The sequence below is a fragment of the Ranitomeya variabilis genome, chromosome 5 (assembly GCF_051348905.1).
Source record: "Ranitomeya variabilis isolate aRanVar5 chromosome 5, aRanVar5.hap1, whole genome shotgun sequence".
Classification (NCBI taxonomy): domain Eukaryota; kingdom Metazoa; phylum Chordata; class Amphibia; order Anura; family Dendrobatidae; genus Ranitomeya; species Ranitomeya variabilis.
Genome location: NC_135236.1, coordinates 236,435,967 through 236,453,694, shown reverse-complemented (window position 1 = coordinate 236,453,694; position 17,728 = coordinate 236,435,967). Strand labels below are relative to the sequence as shown.

Sequence of the window (17,728 nt, the reverse complement as noted above, 5' to 3'; positions counted from 1 at the left end):
AGGGGTAAATAGATGATGGATACACTTTTTTTTAATAAAGTTGTGAACCAGGGAAATTGTTGGGAGTGTTTTTTTTTAAATAGAGTATTTCTTGTGTGTATGTTTTTTTTTTGCTCTTGGGTTAGTAATGAGGTGTCTGATAGACACCTCTCCAATACTAACACCAGGGATTGATGTCAGGTGTGTTTTTGGAAAATTCAAAGCTCACATTAAGCCCAAATCCCATTATCAGGATTGCCAACACACCATGGCATCGGGGCTAGCGAAGGTGAAACGCCAGAATTGGAGTATCTCACATGATGTGCCACTTCTGAGGCATCTGAGAGATGGTATTTTTAGACTGGGAAGGGCCCAATAACCATGGACCTTTCTAGCCTGATAAGGCTGTTTTTTGGTGACAAATTGTACTTCATGTTAGTGGTAAATTTAGGTTGAATTTTTTTGCATTTATTTGTGAAAATTTTGGAAATTTGGTAAAATTTTAAAAATGTTGCAATTTTCAAACTTTCAATTTTTATATCCTTAACTTTGTTAGTCATGTTGCACAAAATCATTTATACATAACATTTCCCATATGTCTACTCTACATCAACATCATTTTTTAAACATAAGGTTTTTTTGTTACGAAGTTAGAAGGGTTAAAGTTTTATCAGCAATTTCTCATTTTTACAACAAAACCTTTTTCTAGAGACCAAATGAAGTTTGAATGACTTTGAGGGGACTATATGACATAAAAAAACCCTCAAAACTGCACCTTTCAAAATGCTAAAAACATTCAAGGAGGTTTTTTTTATCCCTTTAAGTGCTTCACATGAATTAAAGCAATGTAGAAGGAAACAATGAACATTTTTAAATTTTGCCCCCCCAAAATTCCTTTAGCCCCAAACTTTGCATTTTTGCAAGGATAACAGGAAAAAAGAACCATACAATGGTGGTCAATTTCTCCTGAGTACACCATACCCCATATGTGGAGGAAAACTACTGTTTGGGTGCACAGCAGGGCTCGGAAGGGAAAGAACATCATTTGACTTTTGGAACACAAAATTGCCAGGAATAGATAGCGGACACCATGTCGCATTTGGAGAGACCCTGATGTGCCTAAATAGAGGAAACCCCCCACAAGTGACCCCATTTTGGAAACTACATTCCTCCACGAATTTATATTAAGGTGTGGTGAAAACCTTGAACTCACAGTTGCTTTGCAGAATTTTATAACATTGAGCTGTGAAAATAAAAAAAATACACTTTTCCCACAAACATGTTGCTTTTCCTTAACAAGAGAAAATGGTTCATACAATTTGTTTTACAATTTGTCCTGAGTATACTGAAACTCCATATGTAATGGAGAAATACTGTTTGGACGCACGGACAAAAAGAGCGCCAATTGAATTCTGCAGCCAAATTTTGGCTGGAACAAATAGTGCATGCCATGTCACATTTGAAGAGCCGCCGATATGTCTAAACAGTAGAAATGCCCACGAGTGACCCCATTTTCTAAACTACAACTTCTGAGGAATTCGTTTAGCGGTATAGTGAACATTTTTAACCCTCAAGTGATTCACAGACTTGTATAACATTGGGCTGAGTTAATGGAAAATTACCATTTTTCCTCTAAAATGGCCCCAAGTTTTCAATTTTAAAAAGTAATAATAGGAGAAAATGGACCACAAATATGAAGGGCGTTCATTAAAGATTTCCTCTGACCCACTTCCTGTGGACTGAGAGGAAAGAAACTTGGCACAGTTATTAGTCTTTCTCTACATAGGTGCCACCTTGGGGACACACACTTCTCCCATCTCTTTAAGCAACTGTAAACACCTCGCTTGTAGAAGTCAACAGATTTCTCCAAAAGCCAAGTTGTGACTTCAGAAATCAGAGTCTCATCATCTGGGAAATGCTTGCTCTTCAAAAATAACTTCATTGTTGAAAAGAGGTGGAAGTATGATAGTGCGAGGTTGGATGAATAAGGATGATGCGATAAAATTTCAAAGCCACAGGAGCCTGCTTCCATTTGAACAACATGTGAGTTGTGAACTGGTGCATTATCTTGCAGAAGGCGGACAACTTTGGTGAGCATGCCACTTCTCTTGGTTTTAATGGCCTCCTGCAATTTCTGCAGCAGTGACGCATAGTATGCCTCAGTAATCATGGTACCTTTTGCCAGGAAATCCATCAATACTACTCCATGCTGGTCCCAAAATACAGTGAGTATGACTTTGGCAGCTGAGGGTTGGGCACGTGCCTTCTTTGGAGGCGGTGAATCATGATGTTTCCATTGCATCAACTGGACTTTAGTCTCAGGATGATAGTGATGGAACCAGCTTTCATCCTGTGTGATGAGTCTGATAAAAAAAGTCCTACTGGTTGCTATGGCACATCGTCAATAGAGCCTGAGAGCATTCGACTTGTTCCTGCATCTGGAAAGGTGTGAGCAGCCGGGGAACCCAGCGAGCGGATGCCTTATGAATGTGAAGATGGTATTGGATGATTTTTTCTGTGGACCCCACATTAATGTTGACATTTTGGGCTAGGTGGTGAAAGGTTACGCGGTGATTTTCCAAAATGGCAACCTTCACTTGTTGGATGGTGTGTTCATCAATAGCAGAGTGGGGTCGCCCTGGAATTGGAACTGTTTGCACCAAAGTCCGACCACATTTGAATTGACGATGTCAGTTCTTGACTATATCATATAATGGGGAATCATCACCATAAACCTCTTTCATCTCATCGAATGTCTCCTTTGGTGTGCGGCCGTTCAAGTAAAGGAACTTGATGACTGCTCTGTATTCCACTGGTTCCATTATCAAACCTCACACCACTTCAGCACCTGTAAAATCAAGACCATTATCAGTTCTGGGTTGCAAATTGGCACGTAACCTATAGAGACTTATATCATTACACATGTGCAGTTTCAGTGTCCTTTGATAAATAGAAGTGGGTCAGGGGAAACCTTTAATGAACGCCCCTCATATCTGGTCAAAAACTACTTTTGAGGCACAGTGCAAAGCTCAGTAGGGATACTGAAGTGCAGATTTTGTTTGAGGGTGCCATGAGACCATGAGGTGCCAGATTCTCTCATCTCTTGGCATCACAGACTTGGCCCTATCCTGGATCTCGTCATATCTAACAGACTGAGCATTCAGTGTCTCACTCTCCCACACCACCTCCTCACATCGCCTCCTGTCGGTGTTCCCCAAGGGTCAGTCCTAGGGCCCCTGCTCTTCTCCATCTACACCTTCGGCCTGGGACAGCTCATAGAATCCCATGGTTGGCAGTATCATCTCTACGCCGATGATATGCAGATCTACCTATCTGGTCCCAACCTCACCTCCTTACTGACCAAAATCCCCCAATGTCTGTCGTCTAATTCAGCTTTCTTTTCTGCTCGCTTTCTAAAACTGAACATGGACAAAACAGAATTCATCATCTTTCCCCCATCTCACTCTACCCCTCCACGAGACCTATCCATCAATGTCAATGGCTGCTCACTTTCCCCAGTCCCACACGCTCGGTGCCTTGGGGTGATCCTCGACTCTGCCCTCTCTTTCAAGCCACATATCCAAGCCCTTGCCTCCTCCTGCCGCTCAAACTCAAAAATATTTCCCGGATCCGTGCATTCCTTGACCATGAAACCACAAAAGCTAGTGCACGCCCTTATCATCTCCCGCCTCGACTACTGCAACCTCCTACTCTCTGGCTTCCCCTCTACCACTCTGTCACCACTCCAATCCATCCTACACTCTGCTGCCCGACTAATCCATCTGTCTCCCCGATTTTCCCCAGCCTCTCCTCTCTGCCAAGCCCTTCTCTGGCTTCCTATTGTCCAGAGGCTCCAGTTCAAAACCCTAACTATGATATACAAAGCCATCCACAACATGTCTCCTCCATACATCTGTGACATGGTCTCCCGATACTTACCCACACACAACCTTCAATCCTCTCAAGATCTCCTTCTCTACTCCCCTCTTATCTCTTCTTCCCACAACTGCATACAAGACTTCTCCCTCCCATGCTTTCCCCATACTCTGGAACTCTATACCCCAACACATCAGACTCTCGCCTACCACGGAAACCTTCAAAAAGAACCTGAAGACCCACCTCTTCCGACAAGCCTACAACATGCAGTGATCCTTAGTCTGCTGAACCGCCGCACCACCAGCTCTACCCTCTCCTAGTGTATCCTCACCCATCCCCTGTAGACTGTGAGTCCTCGCGGGAAGGGTCCTCTCTCCTTCTGTACCTGTGTGTGCCTTGTTTTGCTCATGTCTATTGTACTTGTCTATATTTGCCCCTTTCGTGTGTAAAGCGCCATAGAGTAAGTGATGCTATAAAATGTATAATAATAATAACAGTAGATTCCCTCATAAGTGACCTAATTTTACAAACTACACCTCTCAATAAATTCATCTAGGGGTGCAGTGATCATATTGACACCATATGTGTCACAGAACTTTATACCATTGGGTGATGAAACAAAAATAATTACATTTTTACCATAAAAATTTTGTTTAAGCCCCAGATTCTACATTGTCGCAAGGGGAAATGGGTAAAAATGGCAACAAAATTTGTCACATAATTTCTGCTGAACATGGCAATACCCTTGTACAGTAATGCTTAGCCACCCGGCAAGTCTCGGGAGGCAAAGAGCACTATTTGACTCTTGGAGAACAAATTTAGAATAGTTTGTTGACACCATACACAGAGCCCCTAAGTGCCAAAACAATAAACCAAAAACAAGGGAAGTGCAAAATCCCAATAAAATCTTTATTTTTTATTGATGTTATTTATTTAGAATATAAATCATACCGTATATACTCGAGTATAAGCCAAGATTTTCAGCCAATTTTTGGGGGCTGAAAGTCCCCCACTCGGCTTATACTCGAGTCATACCCGGGGGTCGGCAAGGGAGGGGGGCGAGGGCTATCTAATTATACTCACCTACTGCTGGCGCGGTCCCTGCGCGTCCCTGCTTCTTCCAGCTCTGCATATTCTTCCTGTACTGAGCGGTCACATGGTCCCGCTCATTACAGTAATGAATATGCGGCTCCACCTCCCATAGAGGTGGAGCCGCATATTCATTTCGGTAATGAGCGGTAACGGTGACCGCTCAATACAGGAAGAAGATGCAGTGCAGGAAGAAGCAGGGACTGCACAGCGCCAGCAGTAGGTGAGTATACAGCGCTGCGCAGCACTGCGCGATATTTACCGCTCCTCGTTCCGGTGCGGCTCCGTCATCAGCGTCCTCTGGCTGTGACGCTCAGATCAGAGGGTGCGGTGACGTAGTCAGTGCGCGCCCTCTGCTGAACGTCAGTGCTGAAGAGAGACGGAGCCGCACGAGGAGCAGGTAAATATTGAAAGTGCCGGGGGCCCTGAGCGAAGAGAGGTGAGTATGCGATTTTTTTTTTTTATCGCAGCAAAAGCATATGGAGCAGTGACTGTACGGATCATCTGTATGGGGCAATAACGATTGTGCAGCACTATAAGGGGCAGTGACTGTACGGATCATCTGTATGGGGCCATAACTCTTGTGCAGCACTATAAGGGGCAGTAACTGTACAGAGCATCTGTATGGGGCCATAACGATTGTGCAGCACTATAAGGGGCAGTGACTGTGCGGAGCATCTTATGGGGCCATAACGCTTGTGCAGCATTATAAGGGGCAGTGACTGTACGGAGCATCTTATGGGGCCATAACGCTTGTGCAGCACTATATGGGGCAAGTGACTGTATGGGGCCATAACGTTTGTGCAGCACTATATGGGGGAAGTGTCTGTATGGATGATCTTATGGGGCCATAACGTTTGTGCAGCATTATATGGGGCAAGTGTCTGTATTGAGCATCTTATGGGGCCATAACGTTTGTGCAGCACTATATCGGGCAAATAGCTCTATGGAGCATCTTATGGGGCCCTTATTACCCTTTATGCAGGATTATATGGGGCATATTTTAATATGGAGCATCTAATGGGGGCCATCAAACTTTATGGAGCATTATATGGGGCTCCTGATTCAATATGGATTCAAAAACACTTAACCTACTGATGTCTCAATTAATTTTACTTTTATTGGTATCTATTTTTACTTTTGAAATTTACCCATAGCTGCTGCATTTTCCACCCTAGGCTTATACTCGAGTCATTAAGTTTTCCCAGTTTTTTTGTGGCAAAATTAGGGGGGTCGGCTTATACTCGGGTCGGCTTATACTCGAGTATGTACGGTATATAAATATCATGTAGAGAAACAAGGGAATAGCAAAACAGAGTGAAAACTAAGCAGGTAATCACACTAATGACCCAGTGGTAGCAGGTATACTGGTATTATACTGTTGAAATATTTAGGCAATAATAAGTGCCAAAACAGCAGAATTCCCCCCTCAAGTGACCCCATTTTGGAAATTACACCCATCTTGGAATTTATCTACAGGTGCAGTGATGGTTTTGACTCCATGGGTGTTTGCCAGAAACAAGCAGCAGTGAATGTTGCTGAATGAAAATTGCAAATCTGCCATTGCAGTGCCCATACGTTATAGTGCTAGTATGTTGTAGTGCCCATACATTGTTCTAGCTTGTGCTGCTGGAGACATGGACCCCGTAAATTAAGCAGAGTCTCATTGCTACAGAACTGCCAAACATGGATGCTAACTGCAGTTCAGGCACACTGTGGGGCTCAGAAGGCACAGGGGCTTTTGGATATGGGAACGCAGAATTTGCTGGATTTCTTTTGGGGGATGAGGAGTCATTTTACTTTCCGGAGCCTTTTTTTAACTTTTTTACTGTGTCCCAGGATGGGACATCATCTATCCCTGTCCTGATCGCTGATCTAATACTCTGCAATGTTTTTGCATTGTAAGGCATCAGATCAGTGCATTGCAGACAGTGAGGAGTCATGTCTGCTACTCCTCTAAGCAGGAGCTTACAGGCCACTAAACCTGGGTGATCCCAATGGCATCTTTCAGCCTGGGGTCACGATGGAGACTATCGGCACACCACGATAGCAATCGTGTTATGCCGATCAGAGCAGAGAGGGAGCTCCCTCCCTCTACTATGCCGATCGATGTCATTGTCTCTATTGTCAGCAGCATCAGAGGGGTTAAATGCGCGTAATCGGCGCTACCATCGCCCGTGGGTATTGCCACAGGATGTCAGCTCTCACATAGTGCTGACACTTGCTTGTGATCATACCGGGGCTCTGAGTGAGCGCGAGCAATCATCACGTCGTACATGTACGACGGTTTGCAGGAACATCTGAACATCTGTCTAACAGTTTTAGGTCACCACTTTTGTTTTCTTTAACTTTAAATTCAGGGCAAAAACTGGAAAAAAAAAAAAGCTTATCCACAAAAATATAGCTTTCTGCAATTCCTCTTGGCATTAGTATTGACTAGATTAGTGGAGTTATGTCCTAGTTCCATCAGAAAGCTTCTAATTTGTTGGAGCGTCTCGACAATGTACCCATAGGAGCATTTATGACATCTTATTCTAAATCCATGGACATTAATCGAAAGCTAGTTCCCCTTTTGCAGATAAAAATGCTTCCTCAAGATCTACAAGACTTTGGAGGGTTTCTGAAGGTATTTTTGCTGATTCATACAGAAGAGGATTTGTGAGATTAGACACTAATGGACAAGAGGGTCAGGCTCACAAACTCTGCCTAAGCTAGTCCAAAAGGTGTAGACTGGGTTGAGTTCAGGGCCATGAGTGGGCCAGTAAAGTTCTTACAAACATGACCAAGCATGCCTATATGGACCTTACTTTGTGCACTGGGACACAGTCATACCTGAATAGAAAAGTCTTCCCTAAACTATTCCTATAAAGAAGTACGCATAAAATTGTTCAAAAAATCTTGGTATGCAGAAGCCTTAAAGTGGGACTGTCACCAGGTCAGTTTTTGTTCATTATTCCAATTGCTCCCTTAAATATTCAATTTTTTTCTTTGTTAAATGTTGTTATTTTTTTGCTACTGATTGAGACGTCTCTCCTCTATGGACATATGACGGAGAGACCTGTCAGTCACCCGCAGCAGTGCTGGGAAGTGTTGGCCGGGGGTGGAGATAGACTAGTACTGGGTCTAATTATGGACTGGTTTTACTGCATTTTATTGTGCCATGTTAAGTGTGTACTGAGTCATACGAGTTTCAGTAATGTAACTAATGTATACACTCAGCTCAGGGATAGGGAAAGTATGAAGCGAACGTCTTCCTGGTTTAGTTAGTGACAGTGTTCGTTGGAGGCAAGGTGAAGTTCAAGGTGCGGTGGGCTGGAAGCACAGCGTGGACAAACCTTCTGGTGGTATGAGGCCATACAAAGCTTCCAGCAGACATTCCTGCAATGTCTGGAGCCTAGGGCTCAATAGAGGTGCTATGGAGAGCACCAACAACCATTCCATACAGAGGAAGATGGACGTGAAACCTCATAAGGAAATTGTAGCGGATCTCAGGAAAACAGCGGTGCCGGATGGACAATGCCTAGGGCTAACAGAACCTATTAAAGTAGGGATCAACTTCCACATCTAGTATTTAGCGTGACCTCCATGGAGGTCATATAAAATACTAGATGTAGTTGTTTTTGATGTGGGGTGCACTCATTTTTGTATCAACTAATTTGAGTGAAACCAAAGATTTTGTAATGAGTTGTATTTTTAACCTTTCTTTCATGCTATGGGTTAAAAAAAATGTTCTATGAAACTCAGTCTTGTCAAAATTTTGGAAATTGTTCTTATGTTCGGGGAAAAATTGAGTAAAATCTTACTTTTCAAAGTATGCTACGTTCCATTATTTCTTCTTGAAATGTTTTAGTAAATTAACAACTGGGTGTTACCGTTCTTTGTTGGAGGGGATGTATGCCTGCTTGGACCATGTCACCCCCATATGGTGACGCCTAGCCCTCAATTTATAAACTTCTAGGAGGAACGTGATAACACCCAGGTCCAAGGAGAGATGCTCCGGGATGGCAATTCCAGTATCGCGGACGCCTTGTGTCTGGTCGTTGTGAGGTGTAGAGCGGTGATGCCCCCCCCGTTATCCTGAGGTCGGCCATTGTAGGAATCTCACTACTCGCCATGCCTCCTTTATGGGGTCAGCTCTTCTGACACCGAGTAATTGATGTGAAGCGGAGCTAGAGGATCTACGTTCTGAGGAAAGTTTACAGCGCTTGCCTGTGGCTATAAACCTGGCGGACAGGGTGATATTTGTGGTAAAACAGTATTCTGTATCTGTGGGAGATAACAAGGAAGCACGCTGTGAGGAGCTGGGCAGGGAGGCATCTGCTCCATTATCCCCAGCCATCCCTCTGCTGCAGCTGCTAATCACACCATGCAGAACTGGTAAGCCCACTGGCGGAATGTGGAGACCCCCAGTGATCTACTGTCAGGGGGGAAATCTCCCTGACTGCATGAGGGTGATGCCCAGGGCGTGTGAGTGGCCCCTGCCAGGAGCCAGGGTGTGGTGCAGATGAGGACCCCTCTGCCCAGGATGTGGCTTCTCGTGACGTCACCCACAGATGTTGCTCCACGCCACGCCCCCACGTGGGACACATCGCGCGGCGCCTGCTGCAGAGTGCAGAGCTAATCCAGGGAGCGGGCACGTCCACAACATGTAGATCCCGGGAGGAGATCGGTGCGGATCGGCGGCAGCTGTCAGTGTCACATGGATCGCGTTCTCTGTGCCACTTGGGCGTGATCTGTATGGACCAAGTGCAATCTGGTGTCAGCTAACAGCTCGCTCTCCAGATCCCCGGCCCGAGGCGTGAAGGAATCCCGCAGAGGAAGATGTCCTCAGTGGCCTACGTGGATCACTTCGCGGCAGAGTGCCTGGTGTCCATGTCCAGCCGGGCCATTGTACACAGCAGCGGGCACAAGAGCGACGTCCCGGTGCCCGCGGCCCCCTCGGAAGACAGGACTGGCCGGGAGAACGCGTCCCTGTTTGTGGTCGCCCGGATCCTGGCCGATTTCAACCAACAGGTCCCCGATCATGCGGAGGAGGGCGAGGAAAGTACGGGGGTGACGGGCGGGGGCGACACCGTGGCCGGGAAGCGTGGAGACAGGGCGGCCACTGCTCCCCTCCTGCCGGAGCCGAGCGGCAGACAAAGAGGCAGACGTGGGAAAAGCCGAGGTGACCCCGAGTCACCCCTGAAGAAGCACAAGTGTCCCTACCCGGGCTGTGAGAAAGTCTATGGCAAGTCCTCCCATCTGAAGGCTCATCTGAGGACACACACAGGTCAGTGCCCTGCCAGCTGCCACCGGCAGACAAAGCGAGAATGGCCGTGATCGCACCCACCGCTCCTGGCAGACAGGCAGGTGTGACGGGGCACGGGTGGAGGTGGCACTATATCACTATATCTGCCAGGCAGGTGTGACCAGGCACGGGTGGAGGTGGCCCTATATCTGCCAGGCAGGTGTGACCAGGCACGGGTGGAGGTGGCCCTATATCTGCCAGGCAGGTGTGACCGGGCACGGGTGGAGGTGGCAATATATATGCCAGGCAGGTGTGACCAGGCACGGGTGGAGGTGGCCCTATATCTGCCAGGCAGGTGTGACCGGGCACGGGTGGAGGTGGCATAATATCTGCCAGGCAGGTGTGACCGGGCACGGGTGGAGGTGGCCCTATATCTGCCAGGCAGGTGTGACCGGGCATGAGTGGAGGTGGCATAATATCTGCCAGGCAGGTGTAACCGGGCACGGGTGGAGGTGGCCCTATATCTGCCAGGCAGGTGTGACCGGGCACGGGTGGAGGTGGCATAATATCTGCCAGGCAGGTGTGACCGGGCATGAGTGGAGGTGGCATAATATCTGCCAGGCAGGTGTGACCGGGCACGGGTGGAGGTGGCACTATATCCGCCAGGCAGGTGTGACCGGGCACGGGTGGAGGTGGCATAATATCTGCCAGGCAGGTGTGACCGGGCACGGGTGGAGGTGGCATAATATCTGCCAGGCAGGTGTGACCGGGCACGGGTGGAGGTCGCACTATATCTGCCAGGCAGGTGTGACCGGGCACGAGTGGAGGTGGCCCTATATCTGCCAGGCAGGTGTGACCAGGCATGAGTGGAGGTGGCCCTATATCTGCCAGGCAGGTGTGACCAGGCACGGGTGGAGGTGGCCCTATATCTGCCAGGCAGGTGTGACCGGGCACGGGTGGAGGTGGCAATATATATGCCAGGCAGGTGTGACCAGGCACGGGTGGAGGTGGCCCTATATCTGCCAGGCAGGTGTGACCGGGCACGGGTGGAGGTGGCATAATATCTGCCAGGCAGGTGTGACCGGGCACGGGTGGAGGTGGCCCTATATCTGCCAGGCAGGTGTGACCGGGCATGAGTGGAGGTGGCATAATATCTGCCAGGCAGGTGTGACCGGGCACGGGTGGAGGTGGCCCTATATCTGCCAGGCAGGTGTGACCGGGCACGGGTGGAGGTGGCATAATATCTGCCAGGCAGGTGTGACCGGGCATGAGTGGAGGTGGCATAATATCTGCCAGGCAGGTGTGACCGGGCACGGGTGGAGGTGGCACTATATCCGCCAGGCAGGTGTGACCGGGCACGGGTGGAGGTGGCATAATATCTGCCAGGCAGGTGTGACCGGGCACGGGTGGAGGTGGCATAATATCTGCCAGGCAGGTGTGACCGGGCACGGGTGGAGGTCGCACTATATCTGCCAGGCAGGTGTGACCGGGCACGAGTGGAGGTGGCCCTATATCTGCCAGGCAGGTGTGACCAGGCATGAGTGGAGGTGGCATAATATCTGCCAGGCAGGTGTGACCGGGCACGGGTGGAGGTGGCCCTATATCTGCCAGGCAGGTGTGACCGGGCACGGGTGGAGGTGGCCCTATATCTGCCAGGCAGGTGTGACCGGGCACGGGTGGAGGTGGCATAATATCTGCCAGGCAGGTGTGACCGGGCATGAGTGGAGGTGGCATAATATCTGCCAGGCAGGTGTGACCGGGCACAGGTGGAGGTGGCATAATATCTGCCAGGCAGGTGTGACCGGGCACGGGTGGAGGTGGCACTATATCTGCCAGGCAGGTGTGACCGGGCACGGGTGGAGGTGGCATAATATCTGCCAGGCAGGTGTGACCGGGCACGGGTGGAGGTGGCATAATATCTGCCAGGCAGGTGTGACCGGGCACGGGTGGAGGTCGCACTATATCTGCCAGGCAGGTGTGACCGGGCACGAGTGGAGGTGGCCCTATATCTGCCAGGCAGGTGTGACCAGGCATGAGTGGAGGTGGCATAATATCTGCCAGGCAGGTGTGACCGGGCACGAGTGGAGGTGGCCCTATATCTGCCAGGCAGGTGTGACCGGGCACGAGTGGAGGTGGCACTATATCTGCCAGGCAGGTGTGACCGGGCACGAGTGGAGGTGGCACTATATATGCCAGGCAGGTGTGACCGGGCACGAGTGGAGGTGGCCCTATATATCTGCTAGGCAGGTGTGACTGGGCACGAGTAGAGGTGGCACTATATCTGCCAGGCAGGTGTGACCTGGAACGAGTGGAGGTGGCACTATATATGCCAGGCAGGTGTGACCGGGCGCGAGTGGAGGTGGCCCTATATATCTGCTAGGCAGGTGTGACTGGGCACGAGTAGAGGTGGCACTATATCTGCCAGGCAGGTGTGACCTGGAACGAGTGGAGGTGGCACTATATATGCCAGGCAGGTGTGACCGGGCACGAGTGGAGGTGGCCCTATATATCTGCTAGGCAGGTGTGACTGGGCACGAGTAGAGGTGGCAGTATATCTGCTAGGCAGGTGTGTACCATGCAAATGTGAGTGGGGGTGGCACTGTGTGTACCAGGCACCTGTGAGTGGGGGTGGCACTGTGTGTACCAGGCACCTGTGAGTGGGGGTGGCACTGTGTGTACCAGGCACAAGTGAGTGGAGGTGGCACTATGTGTATCAGGCACCTATAAGTGGGGGTGGCACTGTGTGTATCAGGCACATGTGAGTGGAGGTGGCACTGTGTGTTTCAGGCACCTGTGAGTGGAGGTGGCACTGTGTGTTTCAGGCACCTGTGAGTGGAGGTGGCACTGTGGGTATCAGGCACCTATAAGTGGAGGTGGCACTGTGTGTATCAGACACATGTGAGTGGGGGTGGCACTGTGTGTACCAGGCACATGTGAGTGGAGGTGGCACTGTGTGTACCAGGCACGTGAGTGGGGGTGGCACTGTGTGTACCAGGCAGGTGTGAGTAGGGGTGGCACTGTGTGTACCAAGCACATGAGTGGAGATGGCACTGTGTGTACCAGGCACATGTGAGTGGGGGCGGCACTGTGTGTACCAGGCACATGTGAGTGGAGGTGGCAGTGTGTGTACCAGGCAGGTGAGTGGGGGTGGCACTGTGTGTACCAGGCACGAGTGGAGATGGCACTGCGTTTACCAGGCACATGTGAGTGGGGGCGGCACTGTGTGTACCAGGCACATGTGAGTGGGATGGCACTGTGTGTACCAGGCACATGTGAGTGGGGGTGGCACTGTGTGTACCAGGCACATGAGTGGAGATGGCTCTGTGTTTACCAGGCACATGAGTGGAGATGGCACTGTGTGTACCAGGCACATGAGTGGAGATGGCACTGTGTTTACCAGGCACATGAGTGGAGATGGCACTGTGTGTACCAGGCATGTGTGAGTGGAGGTGGCACTGTATGTACCAGGAACATGTGAGTGGAGGTGGCACTGTGTGTATCAGGCAGGTGAGAGTGGAGGTGGCCCTGAATGTACCAGGCACACGTGAGTGGAGGTGTTACTGTGTGTACCAGGCAGGTGTGAGTGGGGGTGGCACTGTGTGTGCCAGGCACATGTGAGTGGGAGCGGCACTGTGTGTATCAGCCACATGTGAGTGGGATGGCACTGTATGTACCAGGCACATGTGAGTGGAGGTGGCACTGTGTGTACCAGGCACATGTGAGTGGGGTGGCACTATGTGTACCAGGCACATGTGAGTGGAGTGGCACTGTGTGTGCCAGACACATGTGAGTGGAGGTGGCACTGTGTGTATCAGGCAGGTGAGAGTGGAGGTGGCACTGTATGTACCAGGCACATGTGAGTGGAGGTGTTACTGTGTGTACCAGGCAGGTGTGAGTGGGGGTGGCACTGTGTGTACCAGGCACATGTGAGTGGGATGGCACTGTGTGTACCAGGCACATGTGAGTGGGATGGCACTGTGTGTACCAGGCACATGTGAGTGGGGGTGGCACTGTGTGTACCAGGCACATGAGTGGAGATGGCTCTGTGTTTACCAGGCACATGAGTGGAGATGGCACTGTGTGTACCAGGCACATGAGTGGAGATGGCACTGTGTGTACCAGGCACATGAGTGGAGGTGGCACTGTGTGTGCAGGCACATGTGAGTGGGGTGGCACTGTGTGTGCCAGACACATGTGAGTGGAGGTGGCACTGTGTGTACCAGGCACGTGAGTGGGGGTGGCACTGTGTGTACCAGGCAGGTGTGAGTGGAGGTGGCACTGTGTGTGCCAGACACATGTGAGTGGAGGTGGCACTGTGTGTACCAGGCACATGTGAGTGGAGGTGGCACTGTGTGTGCCAGGCACATGTGAGTGGAGGTGGCACTGTGTGTACCAGGCACATGTGAGTGGGGTGGCACTGTGTGTACCAGGCACGTGAGTGGGGGTGGCACTGTGTGTACCAGGCACATGTGAGTGGAGTGGCACTGTGTGTGCCAGACACATGTGAGTGGAGGTGGCACTGTGTGTGCCAGATACATGTGAGTGGAGGTGGCACTGTGTGTACCAGGCACATGTGAGTGGAGGTGGCACTGTGTGTACCAGGCACATGTGAGTGGAGGTGGCACTGTGTGTGCCAGACACATGTGAGTGGAGGTAGCACTGTGTGTACCAGGCACATGTGAGTGGAGTGGCACTGTGTGTGCCAGACACATGTGAGTGGAGGTGGCACTGTGTGTGCCAGATACATGTGAGTGGAGGTGGCACTGTGTGTACCAGGCACATGTGAGTGGAGGTGGCACTGTGTGTACCAGGCACATGTGAGTGGAGGTGGCACTGTGTGTGCCAGACACATGTGAGTGGAGGTAGCACTGTGTGTACCAGGCACATGTGAGTGGAGGTGGCACTGTGTGTACCAGGCACATGTGAGTGGGGGTGGCACTGTGTGTACAAGGCACATGTGAGTGGGGTGGCACTGTGTGTACCAGGCACATGTGAGTGGGGTGGCACTGTGTGTGCCAGACACATGTGAGTGGAGGTGGCACTGTGTGTGCAGGCACATGTGAGTGGAGGTGGCATTGTGTGTGCCAGGCACATGTGAGTGGAGGTGGCACTGTGTGTGCCAGATACATGTGAGTGGAGGTGGCACTGTGTGTGCAGGCACATGTGAGTGGAGGTGGCATTGTGTGTGCCAGGCACATGTGAGTGGAGGTGGCACTGTGTGTGCTAGGCTCATGTGAGTGGGGTGGCACTGTGTGTACCAGGCACGTGAGTGGGGGTGGCACTGTGTGTACCAGGCAGGTGTGAGTGGAGGTGGCACTGTGTGTGCCAGACACATGTGAGTGGAGGTGGCACTGTGTGTACCAGGCACATGTGAGTGGAGGTGGCACTGTGTGTGCCAGGCACATGTGAGTGGAGGTGGCACTGTGTGTACCAGGCACATGTGAGTGGGGTGGCACTGTGTGTACCAGGCACGTGAGTGGGGGTGGCACTGTGTGTACCAGGCAGGTGTGAGTGGAGGTGGCACTGTGTGTACCAGGCACATGTGAGTGGGGTGGCACTGTGTGACAGCAGGGCGCAGTTCCTCGGGTGGGTGCAGCTCTGCGGTGTTTCCAGGGTGGGTGTGAGCCTGCAGTCGCGCTGTGGCTAGGGCAGTCGCCGGTGACGCCGTACATGAGGCTGTGTGCTGGGGAGTCCCGGTCACTGTAAGAAGTGTGGAGGTTGGGAGGAGCGTGTCCCGGGCAAAGGAGGCCAGCACCTCACATGACCCCTGGGCGGCCATTGGAGGCTGTGTGCTGCCATCCTGCTTCCCTTGCCGGCCGCCAGGTGTCACAGTGCGGGGATGGCAGGTGAGGACAGGACACACACAGAAGCTTGTTAGCGTCTTTGTTATACGGTGACACGCCCACCTGTGGCACGCCCCGCCGTCGGCCACACCCACCCTCGGCCAATATCCCTTCCCCCTCAGTCACACGACCTCGCCCTGTGCGGGGCAGCGTCCTGCTCTTTGGCCAGCAACAGACATCACTAACGGATCGCAGACTCGGCAGCGTGTGCCCGGCTGTCAGCAGGTGGCTGGCGCTGAGGACAGGTAGCTGCACACTGATGCCGTGATCCTGCTGCCTGCAGGACTGTGCTGGGAGAGGGCACCACAAAGAAATCCGTGGGAATGTGCAGGATCAGTGCTAGGGCTTTATCACTGGTAGTACTGGCCGAGGGCAGTATGGCTATATTCACACACTGCAGATTTGTTTGCAAAAAGTTCACTTATGTTTGATATACACAGAGAGGAAGTAGGTATTATCTAATGCAATATGCCCCCTCCCTCATTCTATGCAATATGCCCCCTCCGTCATTCTAATGCAGTATGCCCCCTCCGTCATTCTATGCAATATGCCCCCTCCGTCATTCTATGCAATATGCCCCCTCCGTCATTCTATGCAATATGCCCCCTCCGTCATTCTAATGCAGTATGCCCCCTCCGTCATTCTATGCAATATGCCCCCTCCGTCATTCTAATGCAGTATGCCCCCTCCGTCATTCTATGCAATATGCCCCCTCCGTCATTCCTCTGGACACATAGTAATAAATTGTCAACAGGGTGTTACCGGTTGGGGGTGTGAATCTGCACAGGGTCATGAGCGTCGACAAGGAAAATGGATACTCCCGAGTCCCAGTTATTCATACATTTCCAGGAAGAATAACAGAGGAACGGTACAATGCAGAGTTAAAAATGTCCTAGAATTATTGCTTGAAAGTTTAACTACTTTGGGTGTGGCAGGTCCTCTATAACCCAAGGTGTGCGGCAGGTCCTCTATAACCCGAGGTGTGCGGCGAGTCTTCTATAACCCGAGGTGTGCGGCGGGTCCTCTATAACCCGAGGTGTGTGGCAGGTCCTCTATAGCCCAAAGTGTGTGGCAGGTCCTCTATAACCCAAAATGTGCAGCAGGTCCTCTATAAGCCAAGGTGTGCGACGGGTCCTCTATAAGCTGAGGTGTACGGCCAGACTTCAATAACCCGAGGTGTGTGGCAGGTCCTCTATATAAGCTGAGGTGTGTGGCAGGTCCTTTATAACTTGAAGTGTGCAGCAGGTCCTCTATAAGCCGAGGTGTGCGGCAGGTCCTCTATATAAGCTGAGGTGTGCGGCAGGTCCTCTATAAGCCGAGGTGTGCAGCAGGTCCTCTATAAGCCGAGGTGTGCAGCAGGTCCTCTATAAGCCGAGGTGTGCAGCAGGTCCTCTATAAGCCGAGGTGTGCGGCAGGTCCTCTATAAGCCGAGGTGTGCGGGCGGACTTCTGTAAGCCGAGGTGTGCGACAGGTCCTCTGTAAGCTGCGGCAAGTCCTCTATGAGCCGAGATGTGCAGCAGGTCCTCTATAAACCGAATTGTACGGCAGGTCTTCTATAAGCAAAGGTGTGCGGCAGGTCCTCTGTAAGCGGAGGTGTGCGACAGGTCCTCTGTAAGCGGAGGTGTGTGGCATGTCCTCTATAAGCGGAGGTGTGCGGCAGGTCCTCTATAAGCCGAGGTGTGCGGCAGATCCTCTGTAAGCGGAGGTGTGCGAC

General features: G+C 50.9%; 1 protein-coding gene across 1 annotated transcript in view; it reads left to right on the top strand.

Annotated features, from left to right (window-relative positions):
• Positions 1-9,553: 9,553 nt before the first annotated feature.
• The window catches only part of KLF13 (KLF transcription factor 13), a 116,900-nt gene continuing 108,725 nt past the window's right edge, over positions 9,554-17,728 (top strand). Inside the window, exon 1 of the mRNA XM_077263917.1 lies at positions 9,554-10,213. Within this exon, the coding sequence (XP_077120032.1) occupies positions 9,766-10,213 (448 nt within the window). The 5' untranslated portion in view covers positions 9,554-9,765. The remainder of the gene's footprint in view (positions 10,214-17,728) is intronic.